Raw genomic sequence first — 19,437 nt, 5'->3', positions numbered from 1 at the left:
TTATAAATACAAGGCTTATGGCATCAGAAAGATGATTCTTTTTTTTTTTGAACTTTTGGGTGTTCTTGGGGAACTTTTGATCCGAATTTTCTAGAGAGAGAGAGAGTACTTGTATTTGAGAGAATTCTTGTATTCTTGTAATCTGCATTGAAGAAACTCAGTTGACTCAGGTTCATTTGATCTTGAGTGCAGATCTATAATCACAACTCTAAGTGGATTAGGCTATTACCAACATATTGGGGCTGGACCACTATAAAAATTACGTGTGTTATTTACTTTCTTTTCAAAATCGTCTGTGTCGTTTATTTCTCTTGAAGGTTTTTGTCGTTTTTGACGTCTACACGTCGTTGGCCAAAAACGCGGTCAACAAGATACATCTCTAATTCTACGTTAAGGGGTAGTATCGCCACGAAAAATTATTTATAAAAGTATTAAGATTTGTATGCAAGATAAAGTTTTTATTTAGTTTGTGGGAATTGTATGGTTTGAAGTTATGAACATTAATTTATGTATTGTTTAATAAAGTTTTTGTAAATTCAGAATTTCAGTATTGTCGTATTCAGGTTAAAATTGTTTTTTTTACAATATATATGTATGTTAAGAAATGAGGTCGTTACAGGCTGGCTCATTGACGATCCTTGGGAAAGTTGTCAAACGGGGGTACTTGGTGATTATGCGACATTGGCGCAGAACTTGGAGTTGAGGTTCTAACCGATCGATTTGGCCTGGGTCAACTATCCCGGCAGGACTTACGAGTCCCGCCTTGCCTCTTTCCGACGTTAACGTTGGTTGCAAGAAGAGGTAGTTGAGCCAAGACCTCCTCGATTTTCTTGTTTACTTTGGCTAGATGGCTCCTCAATTGCATGTTCTCCAAGTTCGGATTCGGCGGCAGAGGCGCTAAACTTCCCGTATCGTCTTGGCCCATCGGTTGCTTTCCCGACCGCTGCTGAATTTCTGGGCTTTGTTCGTCAGAAACAACGATATGGTGAGCCTCCTGCCCACCATGCTGATCTGTTTCGTTACCGTGCCTTGAACGAGTGACCACCATGATGAATTTTGTTCTGAATCTTTTTTCACTAGCACTAACTTGCAGCTTTCAATGAAAACACCAAACTGTTGACGCGGTTTTTCGCCAACAATGTATTACGAAATTAGCTGGAATAAATTAGTGCTTAAGGATAAACCGTAATTAGGAAAATAACACTTGGGGATGTTAGAAATGAAATATCAAGAACACTCGTTTCTTTTTTACGTGGTTCGTAGGCTAAAATCCCCCTAGTCCACGAGTCGATATTATTACTGTATATCTCTCTATATTTTTGCAGAGTATTGCATTACCGAGAAAGAAACCAACCCCTTCCCTATCAAAGTTCTTGGTATTTATAGAAGAACCATCCCAGGATAGGGGTTGGGGTCATCATGTGAATACAAATCTTTCCTGTCACTTGTCTTACACAAATGATGAATATTATAATTTACAATAAGGTATGCTCTAATCATTAGGTAAAAATGATCATGAGTCGTCTGGCATAATCGGACACGTGATGTCTAATCACGCACGTTTATATTACGTGTCCGTGAATTCAGGGATAAACGGACATGTAATGCCTGATCACGCACGTTTATATATAACGTATTCAGGTATATAAAGATTACTGGAAATGGTAGATCTGTAGTGTACCCTGACCTGAACATAACTCTAGCTCGCGTCAAGGACGATGTGCTTCATATGCGTCTCCTGCTCGTGTCTTATTGCTTCGTATTCCTCAGCTCGTGTTATTACCTGGGGAGTCGCACTGCCCTTGCAGAGGAAATATCACCTTGTAGATCCTTTAGTACTTTTTTTAGCTAGTCAGCTGTACTCGAGCTGTTTGAAAGACCCAGGCTGAATACCAGGACATACACTGAGCTAGGAGTCCTCCGTCCTTGGCTTTCTTGACGTCTTGGCAAGGGTCGTATATTTAAATTATCTACTTGCTCCACAGGTAGCATTGACAACCGATCCTCGAAGTTATCATCAGAACTACTGCACTCCTCAACTTTTTCATCATCATCACCAAAATGGGCACCTGGATCGTCATTGACATAAGGTTCGTACTCATACCCATCATCATGCGGGAGATTTGTTGGGGGAAAAAGTTTCATTTTGACTAGGACCTCCCATGCATACACTTGGCACATGAACTGTTTGTGGAACAACCGTGCAGGATTGATTATGATTTTCCATATTAACACTTGCTTTAGGAGATGGATCAAGAAGAGCAATATTCTTTGCAATCGAACTAACGCATAAAGGAACCCGATGTCTTAAGGACTTCGAATTGTCAAGAATAAGAGCACTAACTCCTTCATCATCCGTGATTTTAGTGGGATCTAGGCTAAAATCATTGCATGTAAACGACACTTCCAACTTTAAGTTAAACAATGACCTATCCACTTTCAGCTTCGAATACAACTTCTCCAATAATTCTATGTAACCAACATCAATTGGTATGTGTATTATAGTGTTCAAACTAGCTTTGAAATTCTATTTCTCTCATTTCAGTTCCCAAACACCGTTGTAAGAAACAATTATATTAACTCTGGAACCTGCAAATTTACAAAAAAAAAAAGCATAAGAAAATTATAAAAATAAAGTATAATTGATGATGAATTAATGGTAAATCGATGTGAATCGATGCCTAAGTAACGCTATCTATATTGTAGTTCAACATCGATGCCACATCGATGATATTTCGATGCATAATCGATGTTGATGGTCGCCATCTGTACGCGATTCTATTTCGATGGTATATCGATGCTGAACCAAATCAACATATATGGCATCAATTCAACATCGATATACCATTGATATTATATCGAAAATAACATCTAAATTATATGTTTGCCCCAACATCGAAATTCCATCGATGTATTATCGAAATGCAATCGATTTACCATCGATTTCGAATGGTACCCACATATTTCCAGATCCGAAGAACAGATCAAAAAATGTAGAAAAAATATCACACTCAATACCAGAACAGTTCAAATATAATATTTAACCATGACATTTCATATTCACACGTAAATAGAATGAAATAATACTTACTCATGATTTTTTCTCTTAAAAAACGCCAGTAATGACAATTTTTTCACTTGAAATGAAACTTCTAGATCTGAGTAGTCTAATTTCTTCACTGATTTCAGTATATTCGACAATGCTATTTAGGTAGCTGTGAAAATGATTGTCAAGGATGGAGGAGAGAGAGAGAGAGAGAGAGATAGTGAGAGACATGTGTAAGTGTTAAATTTCTCAAATTTTTAACCTTGGGTATTTTTGTCCAAAATAAAAATGGAAGCACATTAGTAGAAGAATTTTTATGATGACATGTTAAAAAATTTAACTATATTATGATGCATATAGTGTAAAATTTCCCTAAGCAAATTAGTAATCAAACTCATTACTTTATTCTAAACAAAGTTTTATTCAATCCTTTTGAGATTTGGGTCATATGGGATTTTTTGATATATGAAATGTTTTTTCATGTCTTTATTGTAGTCATGTGTCTCATTCATTAATAAATATGCCTAGTTTAAATCATACACTCGAAAATCATAAATAAACATGCCCACGTTGTTTGACGCAGTATTTGTGTAGCAAATTTAATCAGAGAGTGGGCCTTCTAAGCAACTTAAATGGTACATCATTCATTAAGCATATCAGAGTAACTTCCTTTCTCAAAATCACATGATCAATATTGTTATAAATGGAAAAAGAACAAAAAAAAAATTAAAAAAAGGACGCTGTGGATTGAATGGTCACATGACATATTTTATAATTTATAAATACTAGGATTTTTTTTTTTTTTGGATTATTAGCAACACGGGTTGTCACTACTTATTCGAATATTTTTTTTTTTTACTTTTTCCTTAGAAAAGTGCTTCATCATTTAAAAAAGCACAGCCACATAAGGTGCAGATTCCTTACAAGAAAAAAGACGGTGGTAGCTAAGACATCAGATCACTTAGCTAAACTATCAGCAGTAGAGTTAAAAGCTCTAGGAACATATTTGAACCAATAGTTCATCACATGAAATCAGAATTTCGGAAGAAATAAAAAACCGCACGAATAAATAAATGAATCTTGAAGTTTTATTGAACCATTACCAAAAACAGAGATTTTGTCCAGCATTTCGAGCTAAACAAATAGTAGATTTGACAAAATTCAAAAGGTTAAAAAAGACTCCCATACCATCATCACCAACAACTTTGCAACAAAATCAAATTCCATAACCCTTTCAAAAGATCATAATAATAATAATATTCATGAAGAGCCTTTACATGTTATTGTCAATCAAATTATATTAATAAAAAATCAATGTATAAAAAGTAATAAAACAAGAGCAAAATATTTTATTTAGAATAGTTACTAGAATTTTGAAAATAGAATATCAAATTTGATATATAGTTAAACTGAATCTGAAACGACTAAAACAATAATTTTCCATTAAAAATCATTAGAAAACGTATTTGTTAGGCTAGTTTATTTTATTTTAAATGAAGACGCAAGCTATACCATTGGCCTCTTCAAAATCCATAACAGGCCAAGGTGTGATAGTGGGAACCCTGCAACTGCAACAAGTTCAGCCAAGGTGAGCGTGGCACCACATAACAGGCCAGCTCCCTAGTCTAAATGTATTATTAGGGGCCATGGGAGGAACCCCTTCCATCAGTTTTTTACTTCTCCCTCCTCATGAGCCTGGCCTGGCCTGGCCTGGCCTGGGCGTGGCACTGGCACGGCATGTTTCAACTCCCGGCCCCATCTCAACTTTTTATTGTTTCTTTTCCTGAGATCTCAAACCTATGCAACACGTTGAACTTCGAGCAATTTTTTTTTGTTGGTTTTTATTTTTATTGTCACGAATGACCATAAATATTTATATATAATCACTGTTCAAATTTCAACGGTTTGAATTAGTTGTTTTCTAAGATAAAACAATTTAACAGATAGGCATTGCTTTGATCAGCATCACTAATATCTGACTTTTGCAACTTAAATAATACAGGTTGGAAAACGTTATTTTGTTTCTTAGCCATATATTTGGTTTTAAAGCGCGTTAATTATTAATGATATAGTCAAATTAATCTTGTTCTGCCTTGGTCTAACTGTCTCATTATTATATAACTCGAATCGAGAAGACTAGCTAACCCAAAAGGCAGAGTAATAGTTTTAGTCCTTCAAAGTCAGACAGAACCAAAGTAGATAGCTCTAGTTTACACATAAATACAGATATATGTACTGCTATAATAATAAAACAAGCCACATTATTGGATGAACACAAACATTGTAGTCTTTGTTCTGAGAAGAAGTGAATCATGGGCAGATTAAGTCGTGTGTTCCTTGTATTCTTCCTTGATATCTATGTGGTCCTACTAATACTCATCACACCACCTGTTTGTGGGAGTAATACTATTACTGGATCGCCCTCGAAGAAACACGGCGTTGCTTTCTTCATCTTTGGAGATTCTTTCTTGGACGCCGGTAACAACAACTACATCAACACCACAACTCTAGACCAAGCAAACTTCTGGCCTTATGGAGAGACTTACTTCAAGTTCCCCACCGGAAGATTCTCCGATGGCCGGTTGATATCGGATTTTATTGGTGAGATTTGCTTATGTGCATCATATCTATATTTATATGTGTATATCTCGAGTCGAGATACCAATGTTGTCTTCTTGTTTATACAAAATCAACTTTGGTCTAACTAACTTATATCTTGTCTCTGCCTATACTTTTTTAATCATCTACTCCCATAATAATTAATAGCCCTTTGTGTTTATTAATTGTTGTTTATTTTGTATATGTCATATGTCTATATATGTTTTTTTGCAGCTGAATATGCTAACCTACCACTCATTCCACCTTTTCTACAACCGGGGTTTCGCCATTATTATGATGGGGTTAACTTTGCTTCTTCAGGAGCTGGTGCTCTGGTTGAAACATTTCAAGGATCGGTATGTTTGTATTAAACTATTTAGATTCTCTTGTGTAATTAATACCAATCAATATTGAGCGAGACTCAATTCAATTCAAACATACATTATAATTTATAGTTAATGGTTCTCTAACTTGTAGAATACTAAAATCATAATGGTTCAGTTTCTTCATTTCCCCTGAAGAAAAGGGCCATAAGAAATGAATCTGGTTAGCTATAATTATCTGTCATTTGAATGAGCCAAATTCACTTTTGTAAGTGTGGACATGTACCTAATATTTTATGTCCACAAATTGATAAAGTGGGAGCAGATTTTTTCAAATGAGGCTCTCAAGAAACTACTTGGTTATTCTTGTCACGTGATCATATATTTGATAGAGACTATTTCAAGTCAAAAAGGGAAATAAAGTGAAACAATGTAAAAAAAAAAAAAGAGAGAATTGATATCAATGGAAATGGTTGGTGGCTTGTAAGCAGCATTGTTTTTAGGCTTTTACCATAGAGAAAGAGAAGTAGAGAGCGCATGCATTTGAGTTTGAGTACTTTTTGTATATAATAATTGGAAGTATATCTTCTTCTTCTTCTTCTTCTTCTTCTTCTTTTTTGTTTTCTTTTTGGTTTAAGGTGATCGATCTGAAAACTCAACTAAGGTACTATAAGGAGGTAGAGGCTTGGTTGAGAAAGAAGTTAGGCAATGTTGGAACAGAAGTGACGTTGTCTAAAGCTGTCTACTTGGTTAGCATTGGCAGCAATGATTATTTGAGCCTTTCCTTAACCAATTCCACCATCCTAAATTCCTACTCCCAATCACAATACATTGAGATGGTCATTGGCAACTTGACAGCTGTCATCAAAGTAAGCATTTCCCTTCTCTTAATTTCTCTAGCTATACATATAGATTGACCTTTACAAACAATAGATGCCAACATATAATTATTATATCTAGATAAAAAAAACACATAATTATTATACATATAGACTGATAGTAGGGTACCAAAAAAAACAAATTACTAGACTAGTAATAAATGTATTCGAACTGCCTGGTTATGTTATCTTTAGAAATAGAGGTTTTTTTACTCATAGAAGTGTAAGCTGTCACTTGAAAGTCGTTCTACACATACAATACTACTAAGTCTTTGGACGACCTTAATATGGTCTAACACAGACTAGTAAATATTTCTTAGTGAGTTTTGTGTAAAAAATTAATTACATGTTATCCACATTATTATTAATGCATCTAATAAATGTTTGACATGGTTAAAGAATTTCTTTATTTATATAGTGGTGAAATATATGAAATGAAGTATCTAATTTGCAGGATATATATGGCATTGGAGGTAGGAAATTTGGGTTTATAAACTTGCCAGAATTGGGTTGCATGCCGGGCATGAGAATAATTAAACAAGAGACCAAGGGTAAGTGCTTAGAAGAAGCTTCGTCTTTAGCAAACTTACATAACAAAGCTCTTTCAAAGCTTCTCAAAAAACTATCAAAGCAGTTTAAGGGCTTCAAATATTCACTCTATGACTTGAACACCAATCTCAGAAGGAGAATCATTCACCCATCCCACTATGGTAAGTACGCTACTTTTTATTTTCATGCACACTACCACAAATTATGCCTTATGAACTTTACTAAGCCCAAGTTTTAGTTATGATTTTTTTAAAAATAATTTTAGTGAAAAATAATGCACAGAATTTAATAGATAAATTCACTATTTTTAGATTAAAAATACAAAAGACAGTAGATTTGTTGTAGAATATTTGCATGACTATTTTTAGTATTATTTTTTTTCTTCTGGGAATTTCACAAATTTGTAATCAATAGCAATGTTTTTTGTATTTGTTTTTTTTTTTAAATCGTAGTCGAAATTTTTTGTGTTCTCTGATTCATTACAACATATTATAAATGTTAAGAAAGTCTAAAACACGTCATTACGAAATAATAAATCTAGAAAAACATTTTGACACACATTACTCATGCACGTATCCTTTTTCCCTTAGTTATCTGGAACTAGACGAATGATTTTTTTTTAATTTTTTTTTTGGTCCAAATAGCTGTCTCAAGATCACTTTTTTGTATAATGATTTTATTTTTTTGGACAGAACTATGTATAATGATTTTTAGTACTAGAAACAAAAAATTCTGGTTTTTTGTGACCTTTTTAAAAACCTTATTAATTTCAATGAAATTTATGACAAGTACTCATAATTTTTGCAGCGGTCGTAGAAAGTCACATAATATATAATACAAGGTCATAATTTTGTGTCTAGTCTTAAGAAAGTTTTTTTTTTCTTTCAAAAAACATTATAAGATAGTTTTGACCAAATTACTCCTATTCAACTCCAAATTGTCTGTACTTTTCTCTCCAATTCATTATACCATTTAGATTAGTAATATGTAGCACTGACTGTATATTAATATACTTGTAAATATGTTATTTATTTTTGAATGAAGGGTTCAAGGATGGGAAAAGAGCTTGCTGTGGAACAGGGGAATTTAGAGGAGTGTTTAGTTGTGGAGGAAAAAGAATTGTGAAGGAGTACCAACTCTGTGAGAATCCCAATCACCACGTCTTTTGGGACTCTTACCATCTCACTGAAATTGCTTACAAACAATTTGCTGATGAAATGTGGACAGGCCCCCACACTGTAGTTGGGCCTTATACTATGAAGGATCTCTTTCTGGCCCATTAAACAATATGTCTTCTACTAAATGTTATTATTCTAAAATCTAATTTACAATATCAAAAGTATAAAATAAAGACAAAGCTCGTTTCTTCCAAAAAAAAAGAAAAAAGGAAAAACAAACACTATTGCGTATAGTAGTGAAAAACTTACTAAAATTTTCCCATTTTTGATATTAAACAATCAATCCCATCAGCAATTTAATACCTCGTTGTGGAATAATGATGGAGAAACTAGAGGAAATATGTTGGCTCAGAGAAGTGTTAAGAGGCAAGCGGAATTTAGGCTTGTCTGATATTATTTTATGTTTTTTTTGTTCTTAAAGTTGTATACAAACGAGATAAGAAAATAATTTTTGTAATGTTTAAAAAATAAGATGTGTTTCTAAAAATAATTTTTTAGTTTTATTTTTTTAAAATCTTAAATAAAATCTTAACAAATATATTTATAAAGAGAATTTTTTTTTAAAATTTTGTAATAAATAATGAGATAAAATAATTTGAAAGACAAAATGATGAAAAATAAAAAGTGAAAAAGTAAGGAGAGAAAATTTGAAGAAGTAGAAATTGAGAAGAGATAAATTGATCCAAGAAAAAATGAGAGAGAATGTGAAGAGAGAGAAAGTGATGAGACAGAAAGTGAAGAGAGAAAAACTAATGAGAAAGAAAATGATGTAACAATAAATGATGTTAGATAATAATAATTAAAAAAATGATGTGAGAAAAAAAAAGATAGACAAAAAAAATTTGAGAACAACATAAAATAATTTTTTATTATTCTTAATATTTTCTGTTTTTTGTAACTTTGTTTTTAAAAATTGTTTTATGAAAACAATGCCAAGCACCCTATTTTATTTCCAAAAAATAGTTTTTAGCTTTTAAAAACAAAAAATAATTTTTTAGTTAATGAGCCAAACAACCTTATAATATTTATAGAAATTGTAGCCCAATTTTTTTTATATGATGATGTAATATTGTAGTTACAGTAGTCACTGCACCAATTTTTAAAAAAAATTATAAATACTTTACAATGTCGAAAATTAGAGTTCAAAATAGTTAGTTGCATCCATATTAAAATAATACTCGTGCAGTTGACTGTTTAAATCATGTTTTGATCATCATAATTTATTCAGAATTTCTCAAAAATTAGTAGAATGCATACTATAACTATAATGCAAAATGTCATATAAAAAAATTTAAATTATAATTTCTTTATACGTCGAGATCGGAAATGCCTACGTATAAAACATCAATCAAATTAAATTATTTTATTAACTTGTTTTTTTTTTACTTTCTTTACATGTGTATAAATGTAAACTTTTTTTTTCATTTTTTTCCACGAAGATTTGAAATATATATCATTGTATTCTTTTAGAATATGAAAGAATATGAAAGAATGGGAAAAAGAAGAAGAAGAAAGAGAAATGTATTATATTAGTTTTTTAAAATTTCACGAGTCAATAATAAGATCCTAAATAAGTAATATATTTAACATTAAAAAAATGTTTAAATTTACTTCCTACGCACAAAAATTTATAGTTCGGACTGTAGAGCTCCATGAGCCCTTAATTTGAGAGAGATATTTGATTTAATAAAATTTTAAGTTTCAATACTCCAATCTATTGTTTAACAAAATTTATTCTTAAATAATATATACATTAATCATTGTTTTTCCGCCCCCTTTGTTTATATATGTAATTGTTGTAATTAAATAACTAATTTTTTTTAAAAAGTTTATTATTTGTCACTTAACTAGAAAAAGTAATTGCTGCAACAAAATATAAATTTTAGTTATTTATGCTATTAAAAAATAAGTTAGTTATTTAAGTTAAACACATCCATAAACTTAGTATTTAAGTGAAACTCATCCATAGCATTTATGCTCCCAATATATTGCGGCCATGAACTCCTTCTATCCATGAGCCTGGCATGTTTCAATCCCTGGCCCCATCTCAACCTTTTTCTAACTTCATATTTTATTTCTCAACTTTTTATTGTTCTTTTCCTGAGATCTCAAACCTATGCAAAACGTTGAACTTCGAGCAATTTTTTTTGGTTTTATTATGTTTGTGTCAAGAATGACCATAAATATATATAAAAACTGTCCAAAGTTCAACGGTTTGAGTTACTTGTTTTCTAAGACAAGATTTTGACAAATAGGATTGCTATTGCTAAGATCAGCTTCACTGAGGTCTGACTTTTGCGCAACTTAAATAATACAGGTTGCAGGGACACGTTATTTTGTTTCTTAGCCATATATTTGGTTTTAAACCGCTAATTAATTATATAATCAAATTAATCTTGTTCTGCCTTGTCTAACTATATATCTCATTATAAAACTCAAATCGAGAATATATATAGGAAACCCAAAAGGCTGGGTAATAAGAGGTTTACTAATTCAAAGTCAGACAGAACCAGCAAAGTAGCTTGCTCTGTGTGTAAATAAATACAGATATATATGTACAACAATTATAATAAAACAAACCATATTGTTGGATGAACACAACATTGTAAACTTGTACGTTCTCTTGTTCTGAGAAGAAGTTAGTCATGGGCAGATCACGTTGTGCGTTGCTTGCAATTTTTCTTGATATTTATGTGGTCCTACTACTACTCATCACATCACCTGTTTGTGAGAGTAATACTGTTTTTAGTCCAACTTCAGAGAAACATGGAGCTGCTTTCTTCATGTTTGGAGATTCTTACTTGGACGCCGGTAACAACAACTACCTCAACACCACAACTCTAGCCCAAGCAAACTTCTGGCCTTATGGAGAGACTTACTTCAAGTTCCCCACCGGAAGATTCTCCGACGGCCGGTTGATATCCGATTTTCTTGGTGAGATTTGCTTATATACAACATATTTATATTAATTTAAACGTGTATATCTCGAGTCGAGCTACCATTGTTGTCTAAATCAACTTTGGTCTAACTTAACATATGTCTTGCATGTCTGCTATCAGCCACTCGCATAATAATATTTAATAGCCCTTTGTGTTTATTAATCGTTGTTTATTTTGTATATGTCATATGTCTATATATGTTTTTTTGCAGCTGAATATGCTAACCTACCACTCATTCCACCTTTTCTACAACCGGGGTTTCGCCATTATTATGATGGGGTGAACTTTGCTTCTTCAGGAGCTGGTGCTCTGGTGGAAACGTTTCAAGGATCGGTATGTTATTTGTGCTAAACTATCTAGACTCTAATATTGAGTGAGATTATCAATTCAATTCAAACATACATTATAGTTAATATTTCTCTAAAATCATAATTAATGGTTCGGTTTCCTCTTTTCCCATGAAGAAAAAGGGAATAAAAAATGAATCTCTTTTGGAAGCATGGACATGTACCTAATGTTTTATGCATGTCCACAAGTTGATAAAGTGGACACGTGATATAATATGAAATATATATATATTGCGAAGTGGACACGTGACTATTTTGAAGTCAAAAAGGCCGGAAATGGTAGGCTCGAAAGCAATTAATATTGCGATCAGGCTTTTACCAAAGAGAAAGTGATCGAAGTAGAGATTAGAGAACACATGCCTTTGAGTTTGAGTACTTTGTATATAATTTAATTATATATATATATATTTTAAAGGTGATCGATCTGAAAACTCAACTAAGGAACTATAAGGAGGTAGAGGCTTGGTTGAGAAAGAAGTTAGGCAGTGTTGGAGCTGAATTTACATTGTCTAAAGCTGTCTACTTGGTTAGCATCGGCACCAATGATTATTTGAGCCTTGCCTTAACCAATTCCACAATCCTATACACATACTCCTCCCAATCACAATACGTTGGGATGGTCATTGGTAACTTGACAGCTGTCATCAAAGTAAGCATTTACCTTCTCTTAATTTCTCATTCTTTAACAAAATATTGTTATATTTAAAAGTAGATTGTAAATATCACTTAAATTTAAATAAATAAATAATTAAATAAATTAAAATATGATATTTTTGAGATATTTATAATGATAATTATTTAAAAATAATAAAACTATATATTTAATAACTTAAATAAAATCTAATTAAACTTTAAACTTAATATTATATTAAACATATAATATATAATATTGTCACTGCTAAATTCAAAAATTAGAACAAACATAAAGTTAAACAAAAATAAATTAATTAATTAAAATAAAATAAAATATTTTAAAGATATTTTATGATAATTTAAATAATTAAATTATATTTATTTAAAAATAATAAAGACATAAATATCAATTTTTATCTTATAAATATGTGTGATAGTTGTTTTTTATCAAGTGATTAGAGTTCTTTTTCTTCATCAAATTCACCAAAGACACTGTGAGATACATTAGAAACTAAAAATAGTTTATGCATGTATATTACTGTCTACAATATGTCTTTTTCTATTCTTATTTTATTTATATTATTAATTTCTTTTTAATTATTATTGTATTATATATATATGTCATGTAACCATATAAATATATATGTCAACATTGTGTTTATATGTCATATATATAGAGATTATTATATATATACTATAGAACTATAATTTATTCTATTATATATATATTAAAAAAAAAACAGTGAACTAGTTTTTATTAAAATTATAGATAATGTTTACAAATTTAAAACTAAGCAATGCACGTTTGCTTCTACCTAGTATGTATATATATATATATATCTGAATACTACAAACAATATCAAAATATAATTATTATACGTATAGACACTACTACAAAATAAGACTTTCTGTGTGGTTTTTTTTCTTAATACATTGTGGTTTTTTAGAGTAATGAGAACCGCAGTGTATTCAACCGCAGAGAAAAGTTCACGAAAAATCGCAGAGAAAAGTGCTACTTTTCATTACAATTTTTTTTTAAAAAAAAAGCCCAGAGAAAGAATCTGTGGTTTTTTTTTTAAATTCGTAGAGAAATGTGTTTTTTTTAATATATAATTATTTTTGTTTTCTTTTTCATATATTATTTTATTTCAGATTAATTTTTTTTTATACCAATAAAATTATATTAATAATATTATATTCAATACAAAATTATATTTAATTTTTTTAATATAAAACACCATATTTTATATAAATAAATTTAAACATAATGTATAAATTAAAATTAAGAAAAACATTCATATATTATTACTAATTAAAAGATGTCACTTATATATATGTATATACATAAGTAGTTCAATATACATACATAAGAAAAATTAATAAGAACATATGAATCAAGTTAGTAAGTTACACATAAGAAAAATTATACTTCATAAATAAATGACACCAATCTTGCTAACAAGTCAGTTTGTAGTGGGAGTAGGTCGTCTTTGACACTGAATACGTTTTTGTCAAACCAATACAAAATTGACAAGTAAATATATATTAGATGATTAAGTACTATATACATAGTTTTTCTTAAGCAAAAAATAATATAAAATATACATAAAAACCACAGTTTGTGCCCATTCAGCAGACGACGAGCCCATGTGTTAGTGCAACATATTGGACATCCCTGGTAACCTCTTGTGCTTAACCCTGACAGATTACCATATGCCAGAAAATCATTAATAGTCCACAACAACACAACTTTTAAGTTAAAGACTTCTTTCTTAAAATTGTCATGCATAATTTCAATCAATATATTTATCTTAAAAAAATTGGACAGAGTTTCTTTTGTTTCTATAACATATCCAAATTTATTACTACCTATAAATTTAATTCAAACAAACACAACAATCGACATGCATAATTTCGTCCATAAATCACCGCAGCACACAAAATTTGCAGAACTTACTTCACAAAGACACACATGTTCTCAACCTTCTGTTATCTTCGCAGCACACAATTTTATCTTAGAACCTACTTCTCTAAGGATGAAAATCTAATATTTTCAAACTCCTCTAACAATAGTTTGTATAATATCAAAAATAAAAATAAAACATTAAATAAAAATTATTACTAAATTAATCTTCAACAATTTCAACACATACACTTCAAATTCAAACAAGTATTTCTTACAATAAAAGTCTAAACAATGAATAGTAAATATGGTAATTTGTGTGATTTACAGTATTCAAAATTATTTATTAAATTAAAATAAGTAAACTCGAATTTTAAGTAGTAACTTTCTAATAAATTAGTTAAACTACTAAAATTAAATTTACTAAATCATAATTACAAAATTAGTGATAAATTAATAATAAATTTGGATTCCTAAAATAATAAAAAAAATTAACTTAAAAAATTCATTATGTAAATAATATAAAAAGATATGTAAAAAACAATATTATAATACAAAAAATTATGTAAAAAATAATATATTGTACATAATTAATACTAACATTATGAAAAAAAAACAAATACATTAGGTATTGATATCCCAAAATCCGAAATATTAAAAAACAAAAGTCAAGTTTAAGAGATAATACATGTTTTGAAGCATGAAAATGTCTTCTAATCCTCTACAAACATTCAAAAACGTCCAAAAATTGCAAAAAAAAAAAAACACAACCTACAAACATGCATTAAAACCCCATTAAACCTACTCAAAATTTCTTCAGTTTTGCCCTAAAACTTCAAAATAAATTATTTTTATGAATATATACATGATTTAAAGCATTAATGTGGAAAAAGAATAAAAAAAACACATAAAAAGAGTGAAAATTATGATTACCGTGGCTAGGGACGATGAGTTTTCCGTTCTTGGGCGCAACTGAAATGAGGGAATTGAAGAGAGTGAGGGTTGGGGACGAGTATATGGGGAACGAGACTTTTCTCTGCGGGTATTTTGAAAAACCGCAGAGAAAACTCTTCTTTTCTCAGTGGTTTTTTTTTGAAAAAACCGTAAATAAAAGTAGTGAAGCTTTTCTCTGTGGTTTTTTCAAAATAACCGCAGAGAAAAGTCTACGTCTCCCCTTTAAATCTTTTCTCAGTGTTTTTTTTTTTAAGATTGAAAAAAAACATATAGAGAAAGTTTATATTTGTAACAGTGTGTTGATGGTAGGGTACAAAAAACAAATTAATTACTAGACTAATAATGCGTTCCAACTGTCTATTAATCTTTAGAATTTACTTTTTGTTTAATCAGTCATAGAAGTGTCAGGGCCGGCCCTGGGCATGGGCGGGCTAGGCCCGTGCCTAGGGCCCACCCCTACCCAGGGCCCAAAAATATCATGTAAACTCTTAAGTGTGTTCAAAGAAAAAAAAAATTTAAATAAGGTCTGCCCAGCAGCCTTTCCCCTTCCCAAATTAACTAAGACGTATAATATTTAAGTAATATATTGAAATTTATAAGTTTATGTAATGAATTAGTAGTTTTGAATGTATTTATATTACTAAATATTAGTTTAATTTTATTTAAAATTACATAAAAAAATTACATATACAAAAGGGCTCATTTTTTTTAAATTTATTAAAACCGTCTTAGGCCCACTTTTTTTCAGGGCCGACCCTGAGAAGTGTAAGTTGTCATTGTCATTTGAATGTTGTTTTACACATACAGTGTTACTTAGTCTGAGAACAAGTCACATGATTAATGCATCTAAAATATGTTTGACATCTCAAATTCATTGTATATGTGATTATATGATGAACTCTTTTATATAGTGGTGAAATATATGAAATGAAGCCTCTAATTGGCAGGATATATATGACATTGGAGGTAGGAAATTTGGGTTTATAAACTTGCCAGAACTGGGTTGTTTACCAGGCATAAGAATAGTTAAAGAAGAAACCAAGGGTAAGTGCTTTGAAGAAGCATCATCTATAACAAACTTACATAACGAAGCACTTTTAAAGCTTCTCAATAAACTATCGAAGCAGTTGAAGGGCTTCAAATATTCACTCTATGACTTCAATACCAATATAAGAAAAAGGATGATTCTTCCCTCCCACTATGGTAAGTACGCTACTTTTTATATATATGCACACTCCCACTACCACGACCACTAACAGTAACTTTAATTTAGTAACTCTTTCCCTCATTTTTGTTAGATTTGTCAAGCAAAATTTTCAGAATACATCTGCTGTTTTTAATCATTAAAAAGTGCATGTTAATTTAAAAAAAAAAAATCTTTTAAGTGTTTTTTTTTTTTGCACTTAAGGAAGTGTTTAATTGGTTGGTGTAAATAAATAAAGGGAATATATACGATTTTAGTCCTTTGAGTTTATACAAAATACCAAATATATCTCCCAATCTTTATAAATACCAAAATAGTACATTGTGTTTTGTTGGTCATACCAAAATAGTATACTGTACCTATTTTTGGTTAAATTTATTTTTTTAAAGACTCTTAAACTCTCACCTATATATTTTTTCTAAGATTAAAATTATTTTTACTTATTTTAATAAATTAATAATAATAATACTTAAACTTTATTTTTAAAAACATATACAATAAAAAAATAAAAGAAAAAAGAAAAAAATGATAATAAAATAAATAAAATCAAGTATTACATCTTATTATTATTATTATTTAATATTTGACTTTTAACTTAAATAAACGTATAGTAAATATAGTATTATTTATTCAAGTATATATATTTATTTAAGTTTTATTATTATTTATATTTTATTTAAGTTTATTTAATTTATTAATAATTATAAATAACTTTAATTATAAACAAAATATATAAGTGAGATAAAAGTGTCTTTAAAAAAAATAACTTTGACCAAAAATAAGTGTAGGGTACCATTTTGGTATGAACAACAAAACATAGAGTACTATTTTATTATTTATAAAAATTGAGAGATATATATATGATATTTTGCAAAAACAAAGGGAACTAAAATCCTATATTCCCATAAATAAATTGGTTGAGCTACGTTGCGGTAGAAATGTCCAAAAATACCAAAAGTTTTTTTTTTTAATTATAGGGATGTATAAAATAAAGTCACTGTTTTTTAAATAAAAAAAAAACAATATTGTATAATTGTTCAAAATTATTCGTCTGATTATTATATTTTTTTATTTCTTTTTTTCTAGGAATTTCACAAATTTATGGTCAATATGATGCATTTTTATTTTAAAAATATCGCAGTCACAATTTTTGTGAATGTTTTGTGATTCATTACTACCAATAATAAATGTTAAGACATTATTAAAAGCGTCATTATGGAATAATAGTTCTAGAAAAATCATTTTGACCCACAGTACTCACACGCGTATCCATTTCTCCGTAGTTACCTGAAAATAGACGAACGATTTTTTTTGGAGCCCAAATAGTGTCAAGGCCGCTCTTCATAATGATATTTAGTACAAGCAACAAAAATTCTGATTTGTTGTGACATTTTTAAAAATCTTCTAGGACTCGTACTCAGAATTTTTTCAACGGTCCTAAAAAGTCACGAAGTAGATAATGCAAAGTCATAATTTTGTGACTAGTCTTAAAAAGTTATTTAAAAAAATATCATTAAAATATATTTTTGACCGAATGACTACTCAAATCCTAATTGGAAAATCCTTTGTTGCATTTGTGTTTTCAACATCCTAGCTCTGTTTTTTCTTTCCAATTCATTATACCATAGATTAGTGATATGTAGTTTTACCTATATACTAATAAAGGTAAGGGATTAATGTAAAAACATAATTATGTTATTTTAATTTAATTTTTGAATGAAGGGTTCAAGGAAGGGAAAAGTGCTTGCTGTGGAACAGGGGAATTTAGAGGAGTGTTTAGTTGTGGAGGAAAAAGAATTGTGAAGGAGTACCAACTCTGTGAGAATCCCAGTGACCATGTGTTTTGGGACTCTTTCCATCTCACTGAAATGGTTCACAAACAGTTTGCTGATGAAATGTGGACTGGCCCTCAAACTTCACTTGGGCCTTACACTATGAAGGATCTCTTTCTGGCCCACTGAACAATCTGTCTTCTACTAAATGTTATTATTATTCTAAACTTTAGTTTACAATAATATCAAAAGTATAAAATAAAGACAGAGCTACGTTTGTCCCAAAGAAAGAAAAGGAAAAATAAATACAGTATTAGTAATGAATAACTTATTAAATAAATACTCCATATCTCAAATTTTGATATTGATGATCAACCCCAGTAGCAATTTTATACGCATGGAATAATTATGGAAAGAAAGAGTTAGAGGGCGGGGGTAATTAATTGGTAAAAATAAATAAGATAATAAGTGTATATATATATTTTGTTAATTTCAATTTTTTATCCCCACATCTTCATATATATTTTAAAAATAATACGTACATATGTAATTTTTATTTGTTATTTTACTGTTACTTGTGTTTCTATTATATTTTAGACTATAAAAGAAGTTGAGAAAGTGAAAATTGAGATGAGAAATTTGGAGAGAATGAAATCTTTTACTGAAGAGAAGAGTATATATATATACTCTGTTATAGTCGGTGCATATTACAGTCGGTGCACTTTGAACTAATTACCAAGATTATGTTAAACATAATAACTAATTACAACTCAGCAATAACAGAAAGCTAACTAAGCAATAACAGAAAGCTAACTAATTACAACTCAGCTATAACAGAAAGCTAACAAATGCATAACTAACAGTAGTGCCTAACAGCCCCCCTCAAGCTATAGTTGGAGTAGTCCAAGTTTAGCTTGTTACAAAGGAACTCAAAGCGAGGTGAGGAGATTGGTTTGGTGAAGATATCAGCAGGTTGTTCTTCTGAAGATATGTACCGAACCTCCAGTTGTTCGTTAGCAAGGAGATGTCGAATGTAATGAACATCAACTTCGATACGCTTGGTTTTGGCATGAAATACAAGATTGAGAGCTAAAGCTTGTGCTCCTTGATTGT

General features: G+C 30.2%; 2 protein-coding genes across 2 annotated transcripts; both read left to right on the top strand.

Annotated features, from left to right (window-relative positions):
- The first annotated feature begins 5,076 nt into the window (after positions 1-5,076).
- LOC133794611 (GDSL esterase/lipase 5-like) lies at positions 5,077-8,916 on the top strand. The gene is made up of 5 exons (XM_062231938.1): positions 5,077-5,647; positions 5,879-6,000; positions 6,606-6,836; positions 7,300-7,555; positions 8,439-8,916. The coding sequence occupies exons 1-5, from the start codon at positions 5,359-5,361 to the stop codon at positions 8,675-8,677; spliced, it is 1,137 nt and encodes a 378-aa protein (XP_062087922.1). The 5' UTR covers positions 5,077-5,358; the 3' UTR covers positions 8,678-8,916.
- Positions 8,917-11,217: 2,301 nt separating this feature from the next.
- On the top strand, positions 11,218-18,513 carry LOC133795031 (GDSL esterase/lipase 5-like). The gene is made up of 5 exons (XM_062232484.1): positions 11,218-11,506; positions 11,723-11,844; positions 12,274-12,507; positions 16,296-16,551; positions 18,275-18,513. The coding sequence occupies exons 1-5, from the start codon at positions 11,218-11,220 to the stop codon at positions 18,511-18,513; spliced, it is 1,140 nt and encodes a 379-aa protein (XP_062088468.1).
- The last annotated feature ends 924 nt before the right edge of the window (positions 18,514-19,437 follow it).

Source organism: Humulus lupulus, chromosome 8 (genome assembly GCF_963169125.1).
Source record: "Humulus lupulus chromosome 8, drHumLupu1.1, whole genome shotgun sequence".
NCBI lineage: Eukaryota > Viridiplantae > Streptophyta > Magnoliopsida > Rosales > Cannabaceae > Humulus > Humulus lupulus.
This window is presented reverse-complemented; position numbering and strand designations above follow the sequence as displayed.

Bases quoted from the DNA above. Each gene is read 5' to 3' on its own strand.
- LOC133794611 (XM_062231938.1), top strand. From the start codon at position 5,359: ATGGGCAGATTAAGTCGTGTGTTCCTTGTATTCTTCCTTGATATCTAT. The intron at 5,648-5,878 runs GTGAGATTTGCT...GTTTTTTTGCAG, and splicing joins GTTGATATCGGATTTTATTG to CTGAATATGCTAACCTACCA. The intron at 6,837-7,299 runs GTAAGCATTTCC...TCTAATTTGCAG, and splicing joins ACTTGACAGCTGTCATCAAA to GATATATATGGCATTGGAGG.
- LOC133795031 (XM_062232484.1), top strand. From the start codon at position 11,218: ATGGGCAGATCACGTTGTGCGTTGCTTGCAATTTTTCTTGATATTTAT. The intron at 11,845-12,273 runs GTATGTTATTTG...TATATTTTAAAG, and splicing joins TGGAAACGTTTCAAGGATCG to GTGATCGATCTGAAAACTCA. The intron at 16,552-18,274 runs GTAAGTACGCTA...TTTTGAATGAAG, and splicing joins GATTCTTCCCTCCCACTATG to GGTTCAAGGAAGGGAAAAGT.